Genomic DNA, 14,600 nt, shown 5'->3' on the forward strand with positions numbered 1-14,600 from the left:
TTATTTCACAACTCGTCTACACTATAGCAGTTTACTCTTAGCACTGATTGATTACGTTGGCGCTGCCACGGCTTATATAGCCACGCACGTCTCGCTGATGCCGACGTGTACTTCTAGAATATCGCGTCTGGAAATTACCAGAACATACGGCTATAGCCACGCATTTCTCGCTGATGCCGACGTGCCCTTCTAGAATATCGCGTCTGGAAATTACCAGAACATACGGCTATACGGCGCCAGACGCAAGCAGACAGTCGCGGCAATTGTTTAACTAGACGAGCAGACAGTGTGGCGCCAGATGTCTACAAATGCTATTCCATATACTTACAGCTATTGTTCATAATCAGGGATGCATATAGTAATACAAATACAACTTAATACTACTTTTTGTAACAATACTTATGAAAGCAAATTTAATTGCGTATATTGCTTCAAAAGTCATCATTCTATGTTACATCTCAATAACTTTCCCAACACATCTCCAAGTAGTGCTTTCTCAAAAAAAGCCACGGGTTTAGTTGCAACAGCAATTGCCGAAACAAAAACTCCAGAAATTTTCCAAAAGATACCATGCTGCTCAAAGGCATTAAAAACTCAAACGCTACATAGCGAAAATCAAAGTAGAGTACTACCACCCACAGCAGTTGTCTCCATCGAACATCGAAGAGAACTGTTCAAACTAAGAGCCCTAATAGACCAAGGATCACAACGATCATTCATAGCGTCTACGGCACAAAATAGGCTAAAGCTGCCAACAAAGCAAGCCAACTATAAAATTATGGGAATGGGCGGACGAGTAGTACCAAACTCTAACAAAATCTGCCCCATTACCCTAATTTCCCCTCAAGCGCATAAGCGCGTTCAAGCAGAAGCCATAGTCTTACCGCAACTTACCAACATGCTTCCAAGCTATCAAATAAACAGCAAGCATTGGGATAAGATTTCACATCTGACTCTAGCAGATCCCAACTGCAACACCCCCGCTCAAATAGACCTTCTATTAGGCAGCGATCTTTTATCGCAAATTATACTAGAAGGTGTTGAAAAAATTTCGAAAACACTACTGGTGCAAAATACCATTTTCGGATGGGTCCTAAGTGCACTAGTTGCGGAACCAGTCACAGCAACGACAACTCAAATTGAGGAAATCTCCAACGAGTATCCCAATTCACAATTGAGAAAATTTTGGGTGTTAGAAGAACTACCCCCCATTTCAATTACAACACCAGAAGATCAGTATTGTGAAGACTTTTACAAAGCCATAACTAGTCGATCAGATAATGGTCGGTATGTCGTACGACTACCACTGAAACATCAATTTCTAGACACACTCGCCTTAGGTCACTCTCGCACCTCTGAAATACAGCAGTTTTTAAGTATGGAAAAAAACATACTTAGAAAAGGTGAGCTCAAACAAGATTATGATGGTGTCTTAGAAGAATACCTCCATTTAGATCACATGGAGGAAGTAAGCCCATGTGAAAAAATCATAAGAGGCAAATATTACTCTTTCTATTTGCCACATCATGCAGTAGTAAAGCCTGACAAAAAAAACAACAAAAGTCAGAGTTGTCTTCAATGCCTCAAGAACCACTAGCTCGGGGAATTCTCTAAATTACATTCTATTTACGGGACCTACACTCCAACCAGATCTAATGCTCCTCATATTGAACTGGTGTATATAGAAATACGTATTCAATGGGGATGTCGAAAAAATGTATCGACAAATACTCGTACATAAAGATGATCAAGATTTTCAGCGGATTATTTTCCGAAAATCTACCAATTGTCCACTACGCGACTTTAAATTGAAAACAGTTACCTTTGGCGTAAACTGTGCCCCATATCTAGCCATTCGTACACTACACGAACTGGCAGAAGACACAAAGCCAGAATGTCCACTGCCAACACAAGTCTTAAAAACGCAAACGTATGTAGACGATATCCTGTCTGGAAGTACAACAAAAACACTAGGCATCCAATGGAATGCGATATCGGACCAGTTTTCATACACGACTGAGTTCATATCCGCATTATCCGCTATTACAAAACGCCAAATTCTCTCCTCTGTGGCAAAACTTTTTGACCCCGCAGGATGACTTTCGCCAATTATGATACAAGCGAAAATCCTTATCCAAGAATTATGGCTAGACGGAACCGACTGGGACGAACAAGTAAAACCTCTTCGCTTAGAAAAATGGTGCCAGTTCGCTAATAATTTGAATGACATCTCGCAGATACAAATTCCACGGTGGGTAAACTATTCCCTCGAATACAAAGTGGAACTACACGGCTTCTGCGACGCCTCTGAAAAGGCATATTGTGCCACTATATATGTGCGTACACAAAGCGATGTCGCAACTACAAGCCACCTATTAGCGGGAAAAGCAAAAGTTGCGCCTCTAAAAACGCTAAGTCTACCACGACTTAAACTCTGTGGCGCTCTGCTACTAGCAAAGCTAGCTTCAATGATGCAGACCCACCTAAATATGGCGAAATACAGATTATACTTATGGTCCGATTCCGAGATAGTTCTAGCCTGGTTAGAAAAACCACCACTTGAGTGGAAGACGTATATTTCTAACCGAACGTCTGAAATACTTGACCACTCAGCCACTTGGATGACGCTGACATCCTTGAACGATTTTCATCGTTTCCCCGAGGCCTCCAGGTAGTTCCCTATATGCTCAAGTTTTTAGAGCGACTTAATCCTAAAGTTAAAGTAGCAACTTATCTCCATTGCGATGCATTGACGCATCAAGACTTACAAAAAACAAAGGTAGTTTTTAGAGCGGCTTAAGCTTAAAGTTAAAGGAGCAACTTATCTCCATTGCGATGCATTGACGCACCAAGACTTACAAAAAACAAAGGTCGCTCTCATCGTATCAACCCAAACGCGCTACTTCAGCCGCGATATAGCATTACTAAGAGAATCGAAGCCTATTGATAAAAAGACCTCACTCTTAGTTCTAAACCCATTTCTAGACACGAAGGGTATACTTCGTGCGAATGGTCGACTTGCAAATTCAAGCCTCACGTATAATGAACGCCACTCTACAATCATACCAGAGAGGTGTCCGTTTGCCACGTTATTTATTAGATACGAGTATATCCACATACTAATGCTCCTCTCCGAACATCGTCTCATGCAACATATGGTCCGCCAAGAGCTGTACATACCCCGACTGAAGCCCAAAATAAAGAAGTATGCATAAGCAGAAAATGCGATCGCAGATTATGGCAGCACTTCCACCTGAACGCTGCAATTTTGCTCTGCCTTTCACCACTACAGGTGTAGATTTTGCTGGGCCTTTCATGATAAAGGCATCCATGCTAAGGTCTCCTACCCTCATTAAAGGCTATGTGGCTGTTTTTGTCTGTTTTAGGACAAAAGCAGTACACAATGAGCTATGTACGAATCTGACGACCGAGGCTTTCTTGCGGCTTTTGCTCGTTTCGTCGGACGACGAGGCTTTCGATCAAAAATCATGAGCGATAATGGTAAAACCTTATACCGACGCTATGCTATGTTGCCGACGACATCGGTTGCCACACTGTGGCATTTTCAAGGGGATGACGGCCTTGCAACGCCAGCAGATCGCACAGGCACACGGCCTTTGCCTGAATTACCTGGCGCCTACCCATCTTACGCGTGAATGCAAGACCGGGTACCAGTGCCAGGTATGCATGCGGCATCATCACACGATGCTGCACCGCAGCGCCGGACCCGACGTCGAGCGTCATCCCCCTCGCGGCCGTATTGCCAGTCGACGACTCCCGCGACAGCAACCGCGAAGGCAAGTCTTCCCTTCGGAGGAGTCCCGCTCCTGGCGCCATCATCATCATACCACCCCGCATCGGAGGCGCCATCCTTGGCCGCAAGCCCGTCGTAAGACAGGCCTCAGCAACGTTGTTGCAACACTGCAACAACTTCAGAGGCTACTAGGCTAAATACTCGCCTAGGGGGGCCAGGATGTATAAATGAGTATCCTCCCCCGGACATCCACCACACTATCACAACACATCAATTCAACATCACAACACTGACACGCACCTTCACCATACTCACTTCACTAATCAGGGCTTACAACCCACATTCCACACTACACATGAGAGCTCCACACAATGACACCCACATACATGTACACCAACCAATCACATCACACCAGCTGATCCCACACACCAAAGAAGAAAAAGGAACCGACAAGGAGATCGATCACTTCATTTCGCTTGCGATCTTAACAGCGACCTGTACGCGTGTGCGAACATCTTGAACGAGCGCTTTTTCATCCTCCTATTTTCGGCAGTTCATAGTGTCGGAGTTATAAATATTTTTTACCTATTACCTTTTATAACGTTAACATTAAAATTTTACACAGATCCTGATAATATACATACATATACATAAACACGCGTAAGTTATATATAAATATGTCAAATTCTTTCTTTTCGCGCTCTCACTCTCGAATAAGATTTACTGCTAATTTTAAATACAGTAGAACTCCAATTATCCGAACTCCGACTATCCGAATCGCCGATTATCCGAATCACAAAAAATTGTCCAAAAAAAGTCTAAGTGCGCTATTATTCTTTCCCCCGCGAAGTCAGTGTAGGCACAACGGCAAGTTAAGACAAGTTCCGGCGCATTGCAGTACGGGGCACTTGTCATTGACCCTGGTTTTCAAATTCTCAATGCTGATGAAATTGTTGTAAGTGTGAGAGAAGATGTTGAAGTGGAAGTGGAAGAAAAACTTTCTGCTGATGTTGAAGTAGACGCTGGACCATCAGCTAGTGAAGCATTTGCCGGCCTCGAGACTGCTTTGAAGTGGATGGAGCGTCAGCCCGAGTGTGACAACTTGCAACTGCTCACCGTCAAGCGAATGCGTGACTTGGCTGCCCGAAAACGGTTGAAGACCGCAAAACTGCTTACATTGACGGAGATGTTTAAAAAACAATGATTTTTATTTCTAAACTTGTACATAAGTACATTTTATTTATATTTAAAACATGTGAAAATTTCATGTTTCTTTCATTTAATTCAATAAAAAAATAGTGCAATATCAAAACGTAGCTTTTATTCTCTCCAATGGCAAGTTTTAAAAAAAAAATCCGATTATCCGAATATTTGATTATCCGAATGGGTCCCGGTCCCCATTAATTCGGATAATTGGAGTTCTACTGTACTTAGTTTTTTAAGTTTGAACTCTACGTTGTTAACAGATTTTTGATAATCGTTAAGTTAGTTGAAAAGTTATGATCAAACAATAAAGATTCATATATTTGTATTTTCAACCGCAACATTCAGTATTTAATTCAGCTGAATATTTCTGGCGACGAGGATGGGATAGGTTGTGTTAAATTTTCGTATCCAAACCGAACATTTTGCGTGCAAAGCAAATTAATAACTTTTTGTGATTTAATTAAATAAATAAATGAAAAGTACACTTCAAAACTTAACCCATTTACAACCATTGTACTTGCTTGTGTACAGAAATTCAGTAAAGTTTAGGCATGTGGCGTAACTCAATGCTAAGTATTTGCACACAAATTTTTGATCATATGCGTAGTTGTATTCCTAGAAACAACAAAAAAAATACATTCGCTTCACGCGAATTCATAACGGCACTTTTTGTGGCGTCAACTTCTGTGCGGTTTTTTCATATTGTGTGATTTTGTGTCTTTAGTCATTATTTTGCTGTTGATGAGCTATTATCTCTCGGTTGTTAGTTTTAAAATTGTGTGTTGTGTGAGATAAGACTAAAGAGATCAATTTTACAAAAAAAACCCATTGGAAAAACCTATTCTTATTTGAGGTATGTGCCTTTCAAAAGTTGTGTACCCGCTAAGGTACAATGGCAAAATGTGTAGGTGAAATAAAAAATTGTATCTTTTGGTTAGGATGGCTATTTCCACTTCGTGTTTTTATGGAAAGAGATATAAACAACTTTCACAGGCTTTAGCTGACATCGCTGATGATGATGAGGCAGATGATGTCGATATCATTATGATTCCTCCTGATGTCGATGTCAATAATGTCGTAACTATGGGAACTAATTTTGATTGGGTTGAACCGTTGAAATACGTAAAGCGTTGGTCAAAACTGGAACAAAAAAAGATAAGTATACCTCAGCCAAATTTACTTTCAAATTACAACCACGGTATGGACGGTGTTGATCTACATGATCAGGCCGTAAATGTATACAAAATTGGGATTCGAGGCAAAAAATGGTGGTGGCCGCTCTTTACTTCGATCATGTGCTCCACAATGGTAAACGCTTGGAAGCTGTACAAAGACGTGAATAATAGTACCAAAGATTTGCTTGAGTTTCAAGGGACATTACGTGATACTACCTATGACACTAGACATTGAAAAGATATTCTAAGCGCGCGTTAGCTCCAAGTGCTTCTACAGCTGGAGGAGCACATTTTCCAAAGAGAATCCTCAAGCCTCTTAGATGCAGAGTCTGCCATAAACGAATCAGGTAGATTTGCAAGCTATGTGGTACTGCTTTGTGCGTGGAACGCGACTGTTTTAAAATAGCCCATTCATAAATATTTTATACACTTTTGACCATTGTACTCGTGTGGGTACAGCAAAATTTTCGTATATGCAATAAAAAAAAAAAAAAAAAATTTTGTTCATCTCTGCGATGGTATAAATCAATAAAAAACTGAAAATTTTAAATAAACTTATTTTTTGACTCCTTGGTTGTAAATGGGTTAATGCTACTAAAATAAGTACTTTGTGTTTGTGGTTTGAGTTTGTTCTTAAATTTGACCACACATATATATTGTGGAATAAAAAATAATAAAAAAAAGAAAAACTCCAAAAAAAATAGTGTTCGAATTACAAACGTGGTTTGCATATAAAAGAAATAAAAATTGTAAAGTCAATGCAACCAGAACAATATATTACAACAACAAAACCACATATGTTCTAACGAAAATAAGAGACTTTCATCTGACCTTGAAAAGACAAAATTCATATTTTCACATTCATTTGAACTTGAAAAAAGGGGAATAGAGCAATACCATATTTAATATACAGAAAAGAATCATTTCATCTTGAGAGACAACAAAAAAATAAAAAAATATACATAATCATCGTTTGCATTGTAAATTTTTCAACGCCAGCAAAGCGAGAGAATCTACAACAACACAAGAGCAGTTTGCAGAAACTGTAGCGGAAACAGAACCTTTTTGACAAAAACAAAACAATGGCGTTGACACTAGCTGAATGTTTACGAGAAGCGAGGACCGCCGTTTACTGGAAGTAGTGAGTACTCACTTAGTAATTATTTTCGAGACGTCTCAACCGTTCTCCAATTGAGCACTTAGGTACTTTGCAAAGAGTTCTTAGCAACCGTTTACAGGGAAACGCATTAAGAGCAGTTGAGACATCAGTTAATCCTACCTGGGATGATATTGTGAGTAAACTTAAAGAAGAATTTGGAATAAAGAGAACGTTTTTTAATTTAAGAATAGATGCTCTTAATATCGAAGCCATAAACATTGAAGAGTTACATTGTAAGTTAATATTAATATTAAGCCAAACGAACACGAAATACTCTTTAGAACCTAACGAAATGTATACTCCATTAACACATTGAGTGCCAAGGGGTTTTGACGAAAACCTTCCCCGGGTGTCAAGCACATTTTTTGCTATCAACTGGTGTAAAGGTAGAAAATATTCAGTTCTGCGACAATCCCGGATGATTTTGTGGTTTATTTTAGATTTTATAACGTTTTTTTTTGTCGCACGTTTCCTTACGACATGGCACTGCACGACGGAATTGCAATCGTAAAAATCGATGTCGTACGAAAATGTGCGACGCGATTTTTATTTGCTATTTTTTCTTTTTTTTTTTCTTTTTACGCATTTTATACGATGGAGCACGTAATCCTGCAGAGCCTTCAACTAGTCAAGGAGGGAGACGTAAAAGACGAGCAACAGAAAAGCCGCTGGTTGTGGTAGAATGGTAGAATATAATAAGGGGAAATCAGGCATTGATCTTTCCGACCAAATGGCTTCATACGCAAATACCCTTCGCAAAGGGTTAAAATGGTACCGAAAGCTGGGAATTGAACTTTTACTTGGACCAGAGAACGTATATTTACAGAGAAGGTTCACGATAACAAAAATTTAGGGATATTTCAATTTTGGGATATTTACTGTTTTGGATGAGCGTGTTTCACCACAGAAAATTATTAGCGTCTTTCACCACTTAACATCAGGGGCATGAAAATAGCAGAATTGAGCATTTTCAGTGTTAAATGAGAACAATAATGATAATTCCAATGTTAAGGAATGTACGCTTACAGATTCCCTTTTTTACTATGCGCAAACGATGTTGCTAAATTAAACGATAAAAATATGGTAACAGTAAAAACTAAAATTGAAGAGCGAATCGCGTTCTTAGGAAAAACCTAGTAAAATTGTTATGGATAATGAATTTAATAATGCGCTTATAAAATTATTCTGTCAAGAAAATAATATAGAAACACATTTTACAACACCGAACTCTCGCACCGGGAATTCGGATGTGGAAAGAATGCATTCGACTCTTTTAGAACACATAAGAATACTAAAAAACGCTGAAAAGATTAATGACTCTGAGGAATTGGTACTAAAAGCAATAAACTTTTATAACAACATTGGTGAGCACGAAAATAAAGTAGCCCAGTGAGAAATTGGAATTAAAATTAAGCAATTTTTATTATTAACTAGCGGGCCCGGTGCCTGCTTCGCACGGCAAAACAAAATAAGAAAAGAAACACACTTGTTTTTAATAAAGTTGGTTTTGTTCCCTATTATTGAACTTTTAATTCTAGTTTCTTACAATCTTAGACTATGTATCACTTAAACTATCTTAGAGCTCTTTCGTAGACAACATTTTTGGTTTTGCCATGAGTTGTTGTGTAGATAAAGAGAACTGAAGGCTTGCCAACACGTGAGCACGAAACATATAACTGGCAGTGTGAAAAGCAAGGATATTCTAAATCAATTCCACACAATTCCAACGATTGCCCTTGTGCTTTATTTATTGTAATAGTAAATGCAAGACGTATTTGGAACTGTAGTGTTTTGAATTAAAAAGGTAAGTCTGATGGAATCACTGGAATTCGTGGAATCAATACATTTTCACCTTTAAACTTCCCCTTTAAAATTGTTGCTTCGATCAAATTGTTTATGACCTTTTTAACTGCTAATCTTGTCCCATTGAATAACCGTGGTTGATTTATATTTCGAAGCATAATAATGGGAACACCCACTTTCAATTGTAAATGATGAGGTGGAAATCCGGGTAAATCCAATGACTTCAAAATTTCTGTCGGATAATTAACAGCGTCGTCTTGATTCGTAACCGTGTCAACTGATGGATATGTTACAACCTCGCTAGGTGGGATTTTCATTTACATTCATATTCAGTGGTAATTTAAGTGCAGAATGGGCTGTCTGACCACCATCTAATAACGTCGCTGCTATTCCAGACGATGCAAGTGCCAATGCTATATTACTCTGTGATCATATAGTCGCTAATAGCAAGGAAATCAGAAATGTTTTGCCAGTTCCTCCTGGAGCGTCTAAAAAAACATTACTCCAGTTTCGTTTCGTACTGATTATGGTATCATATACATACGTGTCTCTGTTCTGGATTCAATTTATGCAAAATTCAAGTTTATAAATGTGGTCAACTCATTCAAATCATATTGTTTTTCTCGATTTATTTCTTGATTGAATGCATGATGCATTGGTCGATTTGGAGATGGCAAACCCAATTATGTCAATGCTTTATTTGCAATTACCAAACAAATATCTTCAATGTAATCATTAAATCGTTATTTCCTGCAATTCGGCGTATTCGATGCAAAATGTCTTCGGTCATAAAATCCTTAAAATTTTCCCATAATTGCAATGGATCAGACGGAAAACATGTTGCAATAATAATAGCAAATAATGTTCGTATTTGATGAGGAGAACCTGTTGCTGATGTATCCCTAAGTGTCGCATCCCAGTGATTATCATCTTCCAGTAAATGCAATTCCTGACATGCTTGACGAAAAGTGGGCCGTTAACTCTTTTCAAACTCAAAAAAGATGAAAGCCCACGAAGATGAATCAATAGACGCAAATAAAAACATTCAGCATGACTGGACTGCACTGTGTAGAGACGTCCAATGGCATCACTTTCAAATATGCCAGCATATCCTTGAACTAGTCTTCCTTGCTACGTCTGTTCCATTCCTTTCTAGATGCGTTCCAAGTGTAATATGTTGGTACTTGTGAATAAAGCAATGTTTTAACAAATTGATCATTTTGACACAATTCGAAAAACGATAATAATGTAGTTGATGGTGGTCGCTCTGCAATTTGCTGTGCAGTATCAACTGTGAAATATACACGTTGTCCATTTTCCAAATGTACTGGCAAATGAATAACTGCCAGATTTGGATCATGAATTGGGAACGCCAATATTCTCCAAACTGCCTCATTGCTACTGATAACTTCCACAGTCATGTCGCTGCCTTTATTTACATACTTGCAGGTATATTAATTCGATTTAACATAATTGCAATATTCTATGTACATTAATATGAGCTTTGAATGCTTTTAATAGTATTGGCGAGTAGGGGACAACCCACCTATTATCAACTGTAATATCTTGATTATTGACTCGTAGATTGATTGGTTAGCCATTATAATCTGTTGAGCGTCGGTGATACAATGGGTAACTATCATTTCCATTAATTGTTTCGGAAATCAAATCTCTGGGATACCGCTTCGGGCATTTCACACATGGCGAATTAATATTTAGAACACCACACGGTCCATTAATCATACTTTTTGTAACAACATCAAATAAACCTGGATCGATTTCCTGATCAGGAATTTCTGCTGAGATGATGTCATCTATTTGATCGCTTGTTATTTTGTTGACTAACCAAACCAAAATATGGGCATGTGGTAATCCTATCTTTTGCCATTCCACCGAATACATCCAAGATCGAACTTCGCCGAAAACTTGATGTTTAACAGTAAAATCCATCAATGACTTCAGCTTCTGTCTAAATACTCGTGCAGTTATGTCGTGACGGTCTGTAGAAGATTGCCTTTCATATAAATATTGCTTGATTTCGTCCCATTGTGGATTACATGTAAATGTAATAAACAAATCTGGTCGACCATACAAACGAACATAGCAAATGGCATCTTGTGCATATTCATGCATGTGCCTTGGACTGCCTGTGTAACTTGCTGGTAATATAACAACTTGTCCAACATTGTCAACATTTCCATCATTATTGATTGCATCGGGGAGATGTATATACTATTCTGATCGCAACTTCCGTTGATTGAATTGAATAAAGTTCAAACGCTCTGTTTCTATCTTTGCATACATGTCTACGACATATTGGTGAAAGAGTCTCCAGCATTTCAAAATATGATTTTCTGATTTTGTAGTATCATAATTCTATGTGCATAATAGTTCATAGCGCTGACAGAACGTGAAGTCTTCTGAAGAGAAAAAAAAAAAATGGAAATTTAAATCATTTCTTACTAATTCTTGTTAAACAAATTTACCATTTTTAATATAATAGAGTATCCATCTTCACCCCGACAAAACAAAATTGGGTACTTTAGAGCATCGTAAGAGCGATGTGTTTCACAAACACGTTGTAATTGATTATTTCTTCTACTCAATACAATGTCACGTGATTGAAACTCATCGCCGACAATCACCACAGCAACTTCATTATTTATAGGTGCATTAAATCTTTGTTCGTGTTCTCCGATTGGTCTTCTATCAGCACGAATCACGATTTTATGATCATCAGACGGCATCTGATCAAGTGCTGTCCGAAAAGTTTTAATCAAATCATTATGTTCATGAAACAATGCTTGCAATTCACGTGTTATTATTCTTCTGGCTCCGCACGCACATGCGTTATCGGATTTCAACCAAACTTCATATAAACCATATATGGGCCACTGCCTACGTAGTGTATAAGTTTGGTTGAAATCGCACGACGCGTTTATAATTATTTCGGCGACGTACATATACGGACTTATTTTTATATATATAGATTAATAGTATAATGAAGATTAACAAATTGTCTTTTGAGGATATATTCCCTATTATCTTTAAAAGACTTGGAACATAAAAGGCATTGCATGGCATCAAAGGCATTTAGAATCATAACATATTTCTCGCAGGGCATATTTGGTTTGCGCTATAATCTCGCGTGATGTTAATTCGTTGCTGGCTCGACAACGACTGAACGATAGAGCGTAATAGCCTTGACAGACGGCAGCGTTAACCCTGATTAACTGCGCCCTTAATCAGATCCAAATTTATAGGTGACAGACAGCAGCGAAGCGAGTTACCGAACAGCTGATTGGCATATTAATAACATTTTCAATTTTATAAAACAAAAATGGATAGAAGACAAGCATTGCGATTGTTAGCCGCACAGATGCAAATTATAAATTAAATATAAATTATATATAAATTATACATGCATGCTGTATTTTGCACAATTTTTTAAAAATATTAGAAATGCAATAGCTCTGAGTTTTCGTGAGTATAGATGTATAGAGTAGCAGAAAACAAATATTAGTACACATAATTACAAACATCCATTTTTTAAAGAGATCATTTTTTATTTAAATTCATTTTTTGTTACATTATATTATGTTTTAAGACTAGAAAATAACAAAACATTTCATTAAATAATGGTTAAGGACTAGAAAATAACATACCATTTCATTAAATATGGTGAACGAAGGTGGCAGCGGACATGACGGTGATGGTGACGGCAACGAAGGTGGCAGCGGACATGATGGCGATGGCAACGGAGGTGATAATTATGGGTCGGACGGCGGCAACAATTGGTTTAATGTTGAATTCTAAAAAAAATGAACTTTATAAATGCATGTGTTTTTATAAATAAAATAAATTCGTTTTTACCTCGGAATACGAGTATGTCTCTATGTACAAAGCCGAATTAACGGCAGTACACCCTACTATGCGATTCACAGCATTATAATGCTTCCAAGGCGAGGGACTACCACCAGAAGGGCCAATTTTGGTTTTCTCCTCTCTGAAAGTAGAGTTATTAATGTGTTAAAAGAAGAAATCTAATTATTGAAAAAACTCACCTGTATTTCTTTGTCATATTTTTCACTTTGCAGTGAATTTCCTCGGCGGTGTATTTTTGTGCCATTTCCTGCGAAATCTCATTGTATATATGAGCATTTCGCTTTGCACGCCGGAGGTCGTGGGAACGTGCCTCCCATTTTTCCAGCAGCTCCAACTCATCCTTAAAAGTCCACCCTGACCGTTTTTTTCTGCCAGCCATCTGAAATTAAAACAAAGATAATAATTTTCGTTTAGAAGGCAATGCAAAATAATAAAATTACTTACTTTTAATCTTCAATCGTCGCTTTTTAAAATAACTTTGAATACATTTAAACGTAAAACAGCTGTCACTGTTCTTATTTTTCATTCACAATAGAATACAGCTGTCAATTATTAACAATGTTGCCAACGAAAATCTCACAAACTCCCTAAAATTTTGAGAGTTATGTTTGGATTCAGCAACGGAGTTAGCTGTGGTAACTCCTGAATTAATCCCGAAAAATGCAAATAATCTGGTTTAACGCTGCCGTCTGTCAATGCTATAAGCGTACGTGTGAAGTTAGTTTGCACAATTGTGCTAAGAAATGCCGACCACTGTAGTACAACTAAACTTAAGCCAATAGATTTCATAAATAAAATAAACATAGATTTAAATGAAGTTGAAGAGAGATCTGAAACAAATAAAAAGAAAGCCATTGACAGAGAAAACATTAAAAGAGAAAATGTAACGCTTAATTTACGAAATCAAAATCTATATATTAAAAATCCTGCTGCAGGCTGACAAAAAACTGCTGAAAGGTTTGACAGATACCACTACAGCAATCCCAATAAAGTAGATACTGCACAGTTCAGAAGGCCATTAAAGCCTATAAACTGAATTGAAACAAAAAAAAAAAAACAAAAAATGTTTATAAATAGAAAACTATGTACATATGTATACCATATTTTTTTATAGGTATATGATTTAGAAATTTAGAAATAACAAATATAAGTAGGTACCCATAATTTACAATGTAATTAAAATGTTAAATTAAATTCTGTAAAATGATGTATGTATATGTAAATCTCTTTTTTTTTATTTTCAAATGTATAATAGTAAACTTAAATTTTATGTCTACCTTTTCTAATATATTTTTACCGAATTCGATGGGACTCGAATTTAATATGGGAGGGCGAGTTATATATAAATATGTCAAACTCTTTCTTTTCTCGCTCTCACTCTCGAATAAGATATACTGCTAATTTTAAATACTTGGTTTTTTAAGTTTGAACTCAACGTTGTTAACAGATTAGATTAGATAATCGTTAAGTTAGTTGAAGAGTAATGATCAAACAATAAAGATTCATATATTTGTATTTTCAACCGCAACATTCAGTATTTAATTCAGCTGAATATTTCTCGTATACCCTTTTAAAACAATTCGTCTTTCCATTTTCATTTTTTACAAAACAAATTTTG

The 14,600-nt window shown here is 37.3% G+C and overlaps 1 protein-coding gene across 1 annotated transcript; it reads right to left on the reverse strand.

Annotated features, from left to right (window-relative positions):
* Nucleotides 1–10,482: 10,482 nt before the first annotated feature.
* LOC125779537 (uncharacterized) lies at nucleotides 10,483–14,069 on the reverse strand. Its single transcript, XM_049460903.1, has 4 exons — nucleotides 13,427–14,069; nucleotides 13,162–13,361; nucleotides 12,971–13,103; nucleotides 10,483–12,909 (listed from the first exon to the last, which is right to left on the reverse strand). Exons 2-4 carry the CDS (start codon nucleotides 13,359–13,361, stop codon nucleotides 12,868–12,870), a joined length of 375 nt encoding a protein of 124 aa, XP_049316860.1. The 5' UTR covers nucleotides 13,427–14,069; the 3' UTR covers nucleotides 10,483–12,867.
* Nucleotides 14,070–14,600: the final 531 nt, after the last annotated feature.

Source organism: Bactrocera dorsalis, chromosome 6 (genome assembly GCF_023373825.1).
Source record: "Bactrocera dorsalis isolate Fly_Bdor chromosome 6, ASM2337382v1, whole genome shotgun sequence".
In the NCBI taxonomy this organism is placed as follows: domain Eukaryota; kingdom Metazoa; phylum Arthropoda; class Insecta; order Diptera; family Tephritidae; genus Bactrocera; species Bactrocera dorsalis.